General features: G+C 44.2%; 1 protein-coding gene across 3 annotated transcripts in view; it reads right to left on the bottom strand.

The window, feature by feature from the left end:
- The window catches only part of ARHGEF7 (Rho guanine nucleotide exchange factor 7), a 90,400-nt gene extending 85,028 nt beyond the window's left edge, over nt 1-5,372 (bottom strand). For all 3 annotated transcript variants that reach the window (XM_035114322.3, XM_035114324.3, XM_088667569.1), the window contains exon 1: nt 4,789-5,372. In XM_035114322.3, the coding sequence (XP_034970213.3) occupies nt 4,789-4,953 (165 nt within the window). In that variant the 5' untranslated portion in view covers nt 4,954-5,372. The remainder of the gene's footprint in view (nt 1-4,788) is intronic.
- Between the last annotated feature and the right edge of the window lie 6,771 nt (nt 5,373-12,143).

Raw genomic sequence — 12,143 nt, 5'->3', positions numbered from 1 at the left:
ACGGATTAAAAACGCAACACTGAAACTCAGTGAGTACACAGTAAAAGGGAGTATAAATGCAACATATGGTTCCCAAGTTCAAAACAAGCCAAAACATTCAACCACGATCTGAAGCCAGCTTAACATTGTGACTTGCTGGTAACTCTAGTCTCCCAGTTTGGATGAAATGGTAAACTACGGTTAATTCCCTTCCTGGTTCAACTATGGATCAATCAAGGGGGTTGTGTGTGCAGGCAAAACACTTGTTCATTTCTCAGCTTATTAGGCTGGGAGTGGATTGTCCAAATGCAGCCAATGTTAAGTTGGCTTTTCGGTGCCATACATAAAGAACTATAAACGCACAACAACAAAGCCCACTCCAAACTCTCTGGCTGCAATCCTGAGAAAACTTGCTGGGCTTAGGCTTGTTGACTGGCAATGGCAAATGAGCCAGCTGAGCAGCCCTCTTTGCTGACTTAAATCCCGCAAGCAGCTTGTGTATCCTTCTAGCTTGATCTCCATCCCTGGTGAGCCATCTTTGTTCTGGCCACAATTGGAAAGATACTTTTTCCTGATTTGGAAAGGTTTTCTACCATATACCTTCAAACAGTAGAGGGGATGCGGTGGCGGCGAGGTCCAGAGGTCCAGGCACCATACCCAAACAAGCTGCTATGAGGGTTTACATTGGCAGTTCAGCCTTAAGCCATGTTTCTCAAAGCACAAGGCAGTACGATGCTCTCTGGGAATTGCAAGATTCTCCATTGCCTCCAATCAAACCAACGGTTGCTTGAGCTCCCACCAACAATTCCCTATTCAGTAGGATCCACACAGCACATTTTCCATTCACACTGTTTCAGGGCAGCAGCAGATAGTAGCTCATGTCCAATTCATCTGGTTTATAGCACCTCCCTGCAACTCCCAATTCCTTCTCTTCCCCCCCCCCCCGCCCTCCGGCCTCACACACACAGTCTAAGCTTTCTTCTCGTGTGCCACTGCTTGCCCTCCAAAATCCTCCCACATGCCAAAAGAGCTTCTTCTTCCTCCCCACCAGCTATCTTGCCAACCCAAACAGCCCTGTCATCTAAGATGCACTCTCCCCAGGATGCCCCCACAACCCCTTCAAAACTCCCTTCTCCCTTGGATGCAAATGCAAGCAAACAGCACATTCCATACTCTGCCCCACCCTGCCCCAAGGACTCCTCTCCACATCCCTTCGCCCAAGGAATGGTGGTGCTGGGGTTAAACCAGGGCTGGGCTATCACGGTTGGCTTTTGAATCCATGCACACACAGGACGTTGCCCCTCATTGCAGAGCTATCCTGTAATTTCTTGAGAGGCCCTGTTGTTTGATTTGTTTTCTGTCAATCTGAAAGGAAAACTTAAGCCTCATCCACATTACTGTTAAGCTGAGGTGTGAACGGGTAACAGCCGCTGTATATGCACAGTTTGACAGCTTCCTGAATAGGTTGCAAGGCTGGAGAAGACACCCCAGACACACCGGGTGAAGACACCCCCCCCCCCCCGTACGCAGCAATGTGCAAATGCAACTTGATACGCAGCATGGAGAAATGACATTGCTGTGTTTTAAGCTTAGAAGTAGGTGAAAGGGAGACTGGGATCTACTGGTAGATCTCTGTGTAATTTGAAGCAGATGAGCAAGGAAAGCTGGCTTCCTTTTTTTTTAACCAGGACAACCTCAAAAGTACTTGTTACAGGTAGGTAGCCGTGTGGTGTTGGTCTGGTATAGTTGAAACAAAATTAAAAAATTCCTTCCAGTAGCACCTTAGAGACCAACTAAGTTTGTCATTGGTATGAGCTTTCGTGTGCATGCACACTTCTTCAGATACACTGAAACAGAAGTCATCAGATCCCCACAAATAGTGAGAGGCTGGGGAGGGGCCGGACTGTTTATGGCTCTGTATATCGGACAAACAGGCCAAACCCTACGCCAAAGGATAAATGGACATAAATCTGACATCAGGAATCACAAGACAGAGAAACCAGTAGGAGAACACTTCAGTCTCCCAGGACATTCTATATACAAGATCTCAAAGTAGCTGTCTTATTACAAAAGAATTTCAGAAATAGACTGGAAAGAGAAGTTGCTGAACTGCAATTTATCACCAAACTTAAAACGATGGAGAAACCTGATCTAAATAAAGACATTGGATTCTTATCTCATTATACATGATAAAGTTATCTTTAACCATCTCACCCCTTGCTTTTCCTGTGGGTCCAATCGTAAACAGTTGTAAATTCTTCCTGTAAGACCAAATGCAGCCATAAACAGTCCGGCCCCTCGCCACCCTCTCACTATATGTGGGGATCTGGTGACTTCTGTTTCAGTGAATCCGAAGTGTGCATGCACACGAAAGCTCATCCCAATGACAAACTTAGTTGGTTTCCAAGGTGCTACTGGAAGGATTTTTTTTTAATTTTGTTTCAAAAGTACTTGTCTCCCCCAAACTATACTGCTAAGACTGCTCAGGGAGAAGGGGCAATGAGGAGTGGGTTTTTTGTGTGTGGAAGGGCAGGTTCCAGTACTCGGCCATTTCTTGGGGTCAGAATTATTTCATTCTAGGTGTATGTCTTTTGCACCAGTGTCCACTTGATGGATCTTGCAAGGTTCTAATATATATATATTAAAAAAATAAATCAAAGGTGATTCTGCCAACCAGGTCTAAGTCACACTGCCCAGCGGACAAGATATGCTTAAAGCTATAGTTTTGGATTACCCAGTAGCAAGATCCATGCTGCCAATTTCTCCAAGGGTAGAAGAAAGGAGGGTGGGAATTCAAATTCCACATGTTCTGCAAATGCAGCTGGGAGTCGGAGCTCCAACACTAACAACCACTACACCCTCTAGAGGCCACCACTGTACAAATAATATTCTGAATGCACAAACCTATGTAGAATAGTGCCAAAACTTATGGCAAAAAAAAAACCTACAGCCAGAGAAATATTGTTTTTCTTGTTGCGTCAACACAGGTCCGTGCATTATGATGATGCATCCCTTTCTCCCTCTACCCACACATAAACTAGACAACTAGTATGAACACGAAACTTAGCCAATATGTAGGTCAAAGTTGACATTAATTTACAAGGGTGGAGTGGGATCAGCAAACAGGCTGATCCCAAGTTTGGAAAAGTCTACAGTCAAAACTATACCCAGAGATAAGAAAATACAATAAGCCAATCTGAATACATTGTTTATAGACATTGAAATAAAGCAGCCGTCCTTTTTTTGTCTGCAAAATACACCGGGGGTGGGGGGGGCTTTCTCTGGATTTGAATCAATGTTTGAAAAACAGGTACTGTATTCATTTTTTTTAACACACAACAGAAAATGTTAAGGTTCTTCGTTTTCAACTAAAATGCTGTTTCATCCACCGTGGGTCAAGCAGTAAAACACTAAACTTAAGACTTCAAAATAACACTCACAATAAATCACCAACACTCCTTTGAAAACTAGGTCAGCATACTGCAATGTGAGCAAGCAGAGATATCTCTTAGTATAAGGGAAATTTTAAGTACTGTAATAGCAACAGCGGTGCTATAGTAGTTTGAATTATGTGATCTGCACCTCACCCATGCTAGAACTGTAAGTCTAGACGCAGGAATTCATGCAAAATTATCTATCTTTCTATCTATCTAATCAGTCATATTTTGTGAAATTTGTATGTTCCATTGCAAGACTGTCGCCTGAGAATACAGTATGTCCTTTCTGTCACACCCATTCTCCCATCCAACAGGCCCAAAATGGGCCTTTGAATCTGTGAAGGCCTCAGCAGATCATTAGCATCCATGCAAAATTATAAACTGCACTGATCCATAAATTCCGGAGCAGATTCTTAATTTCAGCTGTAACCTTCTGCCTGCATGCCTATCAGATCACAGCTGCTATAGTAATATTACTTCTCAGTAAGAACAATGAATAGCAGTGCTTGTGCAAAAAAGGGGGATTCAGATTGCTAATGTCTTAAATAAATAAAAAGAAGGAAAACTAATTTTCTCTTATACATTATCTGATTTTTTGAAAAACGTTTTATTCTCCCCATGCTAAATCACTGCGGGTCTTGTAGGGCGATTAGAAACGTTTTACCCTTAATTTTCGTTCGGGCAAGTTCTGCAAACGTTCAACGATTCCTGCCCCTTTAAGAGGAAATCGAAAAGTACAGCCGCTTAGCCCTGCTCCAAACTGCTCCTATATTTACTCCCCACCCATTTCCCACCCCCTTCCTCTTTGACAATGGCGCCTTTCGCTTGCTAGATGGGATGTCCGCGCCGTCGGCTGAAGGAAGGCAACTGCATTCCGCAGGAAAAGGCCGCACGTTTCCTGCGTTTGCGAGGGTGGGGAGACTCCTTGGACAAAGGAAAAGCGCTTAGATGCGATCGGCTCACTTCCTTGCATGTCCAGATCGACTGAGATGGAAGGAGCCTCTTCGGGTTGCGCCCATGCGCGCCTCTTTTATCTGGCAAGGGCGGCGGAGCCTCTGGCTACCTGGTTGACTGTTGTGCCCTGTGCCAAAGAGGATCGGAAAACCAGCCGGGGCCGCTGCATTATTCAGCACCCAGCCCGGGCGTTTTTATTTGTCTGCTGCACTCGTGGGTTATCAGATCCGCTGTGCACTCAAGAAGAGGGCAGCATGGTGTGCTGCTGCATGCGCTGTGCGAGCACTCTGGTGGTGAAACCCAAGTATAAAATCCGCTTGCCTTACCCGTGTGATTGGGGGGGGGAGGGAAGGAGGGCGGTGGAGAGAGAAGAGGAGGCTTAAAGGGGAAATATAGGGACATTATAAATGGCACTTACTTTATCGATGGTCCCCGGCAGCAGGCGATCCAGCAGCCGGCACAGCACCACCCCGTCTTTCAGAGACGCCTGCAAAAATCCCTCCGGATCCGAGATGCTCTTTTTGGGCGATTCCAGCACCCCCAGAGTAATCAGCCATGTAACGGTTTGCTCAGCTGAATTCATGGCTGCTGCTCTTGCCAAGAGGCGGTTTTTAATCCCAGCGAAGAGCCAGCGCGAGAAAGCAATTGCGACGAAGGAGGACTGGATCTGTTGGATTTTTTTTTTTTAAATATCAATGATCTCCTCCTCCCTTAATTTTCCCCCAACCACCCCACCCTCCCCCTTCTTCCCCGCTTTATTTTTGCTTGTGGTTTCACATGGAGGCAGCCGAGTCTGGAATCGCTGCTTCTGCCGCCGCCGCCGCTGCCACTGCTCCCCCCTCCTCCTTCCCCATGTAGTTGCAGATGATGACGATTCGCTTTACGAAATCCAGTAGGTCCAGTTTCTCCCTCCCGTGCGTTTTGGCAGATTGTCAAATGCCTTTTCATTATATACACATGAACCTGCAGTGTCTCCTCCTTTTTCCTCTCTGCCTCCCCCTCCCTCCTTCGCCTGCTGCCTCTCCATGACATCATTGAAGCGGGAGGAGGGGGAGAAGAAGAGACGGGCCCCCTCTCGGCAAACAGACCTTGCACAAATTCAGCACCCCTCCGCGCCTGGGCGTTTTGCATGAAAGGCACATGGGTGGCGCGCGCGCGCGCGCATACACGCGCTCCGCTTCCCGTTAGAAATTCTGTAGGCAAACTGCTTGCAGATTGGTTTTTTTTAGACGGCGCTCCAAAACCTGTCCTGTTGCAAATGCAGACGTTCGATCCGGAGTGAAACCTGCACGGATAAGAAAAGCATTCGCACGCGCGCATGATTGCATGCGACTACTCTGGGACATACGATCCTAATCTTTTGTGACCCTATGCGTACCACGCACACAATAGATGATAAAATTGCAGGCGTGAATAATTATTCTGAAGAGCAATATCTGGATCATAATTCTAAACTCCCTGTGAGAAATACCGTCTCCTGTATGCGAAGGGCTGCTTTAAAAGCAAAACAAAAAACACCCAGTTGAAAATCATATGCATGCCTACTCAGAAGTAAACGCTGCTTAGTTGAATGGGACTTACGCCCAGAAAAGTGGTTATTACCAGAGCTCCTCCTTTAAATGTGTAGTCCAAAACGGTTGCAACAGGATCTCTCAGAATAGGTTTCTAAAAACTGAATCACTTGACAAAGAAGGGGGCAAGCCAACAACCGGGGAAAAAGGAGATGCTACTGCAGCTGTCGAGCCTTCTTTTACGCGCGCGCGCGCTACAAATGCGTGCCAAGGTGCGCAACGAGAGGGAGGGCAGGTGAGGCGACCTAAGCCGGGCAGCTTCCGGGCTGGGTTGGGGGGAGATGCCGTTCTGACACTGATGGAGGGGCGGGGCTTTGCACTTCTCCAGGAACAGCTTCAGATGTCTGTAAAATACCGAATTAGAAGAGCGACGCGCTGCCCTTTCGGGCCGTTTGAATGAAGTGTCGCAGCGTTGCGCGCCCCCCGGCGGAGGGTCGGTTTGTTCACACCAAAGGATGAGATCATCAAATCAAAATAGCAGGACTACGTTAACGGTTTTATGGTGCAATGAATTAAAAGGGAGGGATTTTTTCTTTGTGACAAGGGAATGCAGAATCTTAACAGCCAAAAGGAATATTTATCTGGGTCACAGATCTAGGAATAGAAGTTATTGAAAATAGGATGTGATGGCTCAAAAAAAGTGGGAGAGACTAAAAAAATCCTCATTGCATATTTTTAATATTGATCACGGATTCTTAAATCTGCCACAAATCTCTCTCACCTAACACCATTTGGATCATATTGTTCAAGGCTAAAAAATACATTAGAAAAGCATATGGCTGGTTAAAATCAATAAAAATGTGGACACTTCCCTTTATTCAAATGAGGCACTCCTTTTTTATGTGCGGTGGAGTCCAGTGCAGAAACCCTTCTAGTAAAGACCTTGATTAGCTGTTTTTGAAATCAGAATATATTTGTTCTTTGCATTTAGCTTCTGTGGCAATATAACCCAAGATGACCGCATTTCTATTTGCTTCACCTGCTGATTTGTCATAGCTGTTGGATAAATTAGATTGTACCATACACTTTTCACAAGTTCTTTCGTATGCTGTTATTGGCGGTTCAAATCCCCGCGACGGGGTGAGCTCCCGTTGCTCAGTCCCAGCTCCTGCCAACCTAGCAGTTCAAAAGCACGTCAAAGTGCAAGTAGATAAATAGGTAGCGCTCCGGCGGGAAAGTAAATGGGGTTTCCGTGTGCTGCTCTGGTTCGCCAGAAGCGGCTTAGTCATGCTGGCCACATGACCTGGAAGCTGTACGCTGGCTCCCTCGACCAATAAAGCGAGATGAGCACCACAACCCCAAAATTATCCGCGAGTGGACCTAATGGTCAGGGGTCCCTTTACCTTTACCTAAAGGTAAAGGTAAAGGGACCCCTGACCATTAGGTCCAGTCGTGACCGACTCTGGGGTTGCGCGCTCATCTCGCATTATTGGCCGAGGGAGCCGGCGTATAGCTTCCAGGACATGTGGCCAGCATGACAAAGCCGCTTCTGGCAAACCAGAGCAGCACATGGAAACGCCGTTTACCTTCCCGCTGTAGCGGTTTCCTATTTATCTACTTGCATTTTGACGTGCTTTCGAACTGCTAGGTTGGCAGGAGCTGGGACCAAGCAACGGGAGCTCACTCCGTCACAGGGATTCGAACCGCCGACCTTCTGATCAGCAAGCCCTAGGCTCAGTGGTTTAACCACAGCGCAGAAGCTATATTCTTTCTTTCCCCACCACCCCTTTTCTGTTGCATTTTGGCATTCTGCCAGCAATGCTTTTAGCAAGACACAAGTTTGGCAAGAAGAAGTGGGGGAAATGTGAAGCTATGGCAACCCAGGACCCTTCACCTATATTTGTGCCAGATGTGGGGAACCACTGACTCGCCAGATGTTGCTGGACTACAACTCCCATCAGCCCCTGAAAGCATGGTCAATGGCCAGGGATGAAGGGAAGACCAAGGATTGCCAAACCTGCTTAATACCAAAAGGTTGTTAAAAGGTGAACAGGTTCCCCCTCCACAATTAAAAGCTAGTGTATCTAACACTGAAATCTTTAATAGATGCAGTTTTCTCCTTCAACTGTTTTGATTCAAGATGTCCACTGCAACAAATTTGTTAAGTTAAGAACTGGTGGTGAGCTTGTTTTCCTCCTTTTTTCCTTTCATGTCATGTCTTTCAGACATGGATGGTATTATTATTTTTTATGTATAGATTGGTCATGTGCATACTGATTTTTATGTGCACCTGTCAAATGGTTTTAATAGGCACATAAAAGCATGGCATATAACATGAGAGAGAATGTGAAAAAGTAGAGAGATGCATATGATAAGGAGTAACCAGGGCAAAGAGAGAATAGTTTTATGTATGGTTAACCTTTTTTAAAAGAAGCAGGGAATTGGCTTTGGGCATTTTTCTTTTCTGTGTTCATATTTTGATATAATGTGGAATGCTATGTTGCTGGAAATTGCTTTTGATGAAGTGGCACATATTCTGTAACAGCACAGTTGCACCTATTTTAACTATGTGAACTACTTGTGGCCCATAACCATTGAGGCATTGATATAATAGATTCTGCCTGTATCTTCTGTTCCTTTGATGACACCATTTGACTTTTAAATGCTAGTTAATCTTTGGAAATAGGGATTACCAGCCTACTAAAGTTAAATTAGTTGTGCTGTTGCCTGAAATAAGTCTGCTGTAGTGTCAAATGTTGGCATCATTATTATCATTACTGTATCTATAAAGCACCTACAATTTACTAAGTGCTATATAAAGGGGGCGGGGAGAGAATCCCTGCCTGCAGGTTTACAAATGCAGTAGACACAATGCAACAAGAACAACAAGGGTGGGAAGAGAAGAGGAAAATAAGCAAACTCAGACACCACTTATTAATTACACATAGCAGTTCTTATGCTGGCCATATAGGAGGAGTTACAGGTAGGTAGCCGTATTGGTCTGACGTAGTCGAAACAAAATAAAAAAAATTCCTTCCAGCAGCACCTTAGAGACCAACTAAGTTTGTCATTGGTATGAGCTTTCGTGTGCATGCAGTTTAACTGAAGAAGTGTGCATGCACACGAAAGCTCATACAATGGCAAACTTAATTGGTCTCTAAGGTGCTGCTGGAAGGATTTTTTTTGTCTGTTTTTTTTTTTTTAATTTTATAAAATACCTTTATTTTTTTTGTCTGTTTGTTTCATATAGGAGGAGAAAAGTTCAGGGGGTAAAGGAGCCAAATTCCAGTTTATTCCAGCTGAGCTGGTGGAGTGGGTTCTGCTTGTAGGTACCAAAAGAATAAAATGTCATGTATCTAGCAGAATATATTGCACAAAGCCTAGTTCCCCTGATTAACTTGCTGAGGAACATTAATTTTAGCAACATTCTTTCGCCAAGCACTGATAAAAAGCCCGCACACGATGACTCAAGTCCAGCTCAACTTCGGCACCATTTTTTTATAAAAAAAATAATTTTTATTGAGGGTTTTCTTGGTTTACAAGGATGTGTGCAATGTCTCTCTTGGCATTCTTACATATCAGTTTCATTTGTTGAGACATTGGTGAGGAGAGGGGAAGGAAAGTAGATGGGGGAGGGTGGGGTGGGGTGGGGTGACAATGTTTCTGTTTTGCTTAATAGGTGGGGGGGTTCTGTCAGCGTCGCGCGTGTAGGTTCTCTACTGTTCACTTGTTTTCTTTTGATAGTGAGAGATATTGGGGTTGGCCTAGGATATGGTTGTTCCTTTGTGGTTGGCTGTGGTGGTCTTTGTTTTGTGGGTGAGTGGGGTGGGTGAGTGTTTTGGGTCAAGTTAACCATATTGATTCGTATGCTGTTGGTGGATTACTTCGGCAACATTTTTAAAGTGGAAAAAAAATGCAAAATATAATGTGTGACATCTCCTTCAGCACTGACAGACTGCAATATAATTTTCTATCTATAAATATAATTTAGAAAACAATTCCCTTTTTGAATTTCACTCACCAACATGAGTTCAGCACCTGTTTTACCAGGGTGGAGTGGGAGGAAAAATACAAAATACACTGAATACGATTTCTGCAGCTAGCCCTTTCAGATGCTGGTGCTGTCTTTCAGGTAATAATCTTTTTGCATTAGATTTCTCTCTAAATTCTTCTAAATTCGCCCTCCCTTCAGATGTATATACTGTATGCTTGCCCGTTCAAGTTTACACTTCCCGTGTGGACGGTAGTCCACAAATGTTTATGCCATACTTAAATTTGTTAGTTTTTAACATGTTCCAAAACACTGTTGGTTTTGCTAAAACAGATTAAGACAGTTACCCTTCCCAGGAACTTGTGCTCTGTTAATTTATTTATGTTTACTATGTTGCCTTTTATTTATTTTCTACTTGAATTAAAGGAGGACATTATTTTCTTTGCATCCATTTTCCACACTATGCATGCAGATTATTGTATCCCTGTTTGCACAATTATGAAACTGGGCCCAGTGAGTGACAGTCTATATCTGCCATTGAGGCTTTCACTTCATTGCCCAACATAATTGCACACAGATGCCTAATTGCTACTTAGCTTGAGTGTACCTGTGTACAATATCACAGTAAAGAGTAGGCAATACTCCATAACTTAATTAAATTAAGCAGCCTGTGCACAAGTATGCTTGTGATCAAGCACATCACCTTCAAGTATTGAGACATATTCTAATCGGGAACACTTCTTGTGAAGTTTATGCATTCTTTTTACGTTTGCCTGAATTCATGCATCTTCTGTATCGTATGTGGTTCAGCTTCATCACAAGGTAATAAACTGATAAATATATACTGTATGTCTCCAGTTCAAGCACTTTGTGTGAACAAACTTGTACACTGATTGAGCAGGCACTTAAATCAACTGCTTGGCAGACACGGTTGTTGAATGATGGCGGCACTTATCTCCCAACAGAATTCTAACCATGTTGACTGAGGTACACCTGATACTTCCAGGTTGGTAAGCACAAGGGATGCCCCAAAATCTATTTCCTTCCACTCATAAGCAAAGACATACAAAGAATCTGATCATCCCCACCAATCCACAGTCAAGGTTCATATGAGATCCAATTGATTTGCCTCTCAAGGCCATACCCAAGACCTATTCATCTTGCTCATGCAATACCAAGGATTTGGGACTGCTTTTGTGCTAAGATATAGGAATATGCTGTGACTTTACTGCATGTGCTGACGACTTCTTTCACTTCAGTTTTCCAAAGACTAGGTAATTGCGAAGTTGCCAGCAGGTGGTGTGCTGAGAGCTCAAGTGTGCCCATTGTTCCTTTCAGGAACAATGAAAAGATGAGTTGGTGAGAGTGGAATGGCTCCTACACTACATCATTTCATTCTGTGTTAAACGTATATTCAGGTATTGGTCTACCAAAAGGTCTGTGGGTGAATGTGGACAAACATCAGCAAATGTGCACATTTAGCTGAAGAGAATGTGCACATATTAACAGTGTTCACGGGCAACTGTGCATGATGCCTGTGAAATATGCTTAACCACAGAGCAACGCTGGAGAATGGGAGACATTTTAAAAACTGGCTAGGTGAAATGCATATCATAGAATCACCACAAGGGCCATCCAGTCCAACCCCCTGCCAAGCAGGAAACATCATCAAATATGGCTTGACATATGGCTGTCAAGCCTGTTTGAATTTCATACATTGAATGCGCAATATATATGACTTCTCCACATGAAGACTCAGGTCCAAATTAGCATTTAGCCCAATGAGGTTAACAGAATTCAAACTATAAATGCATCAAGCTTCCTTACATAACAGCAATTTATCATAATCTACCTGGTTATAAGGGATGCGGGTGGCACTGTGGGTTAAACCACAGAGCCTAGGGCTTGCCGATCAGAAGGTCTGCAGTTCGAATCTCCGTGACGGGGTAAGCTCCCAATGCTCGGTCCCAGCTCCTGCCAACCTAGCAGTTCAAAAACACGGCAAAGTACAAGTAGATACTGTAAATAGGTAAACAGCATTTCCATGTGCTGCTCTGGTTCGCCAGAAGTGGCTTTGTCATGCTGGCCACATGATCCAGAAGCTGTACGCCGGCTCCCTCGGCCAATAAAGTGAGATGAGCGCTGCAACCCCAGAGTCGGTCATGACTGGACCTAATGGTCTGGGGTCCCTTTACCTTTACCTGATTATATGTCGGTGAATAGATTTAATCAACAACTAGGAACTTGAAATCCTTATAATCATCAGAATAA

This window comes from Zootoca vivipara, chromosome 4, assembly GCF_965207765.1.
Source record: "Zootoca vivipara chromosome 4, rZooViv2.hap1.1, whole genome shotgun sequence".
Classification (NCBI taxonomy): domain Eukaryota; kingdom Metazoa; phylum Chordata; class Lepidosauria; order Squamata; family Lacertidae; genus Zootoca; species Zootoca vivipara.
Note: the sequence above shows the minus strand (reverse complement) of the source record. Positions and strands in the feature narration are given on the sequence as shown.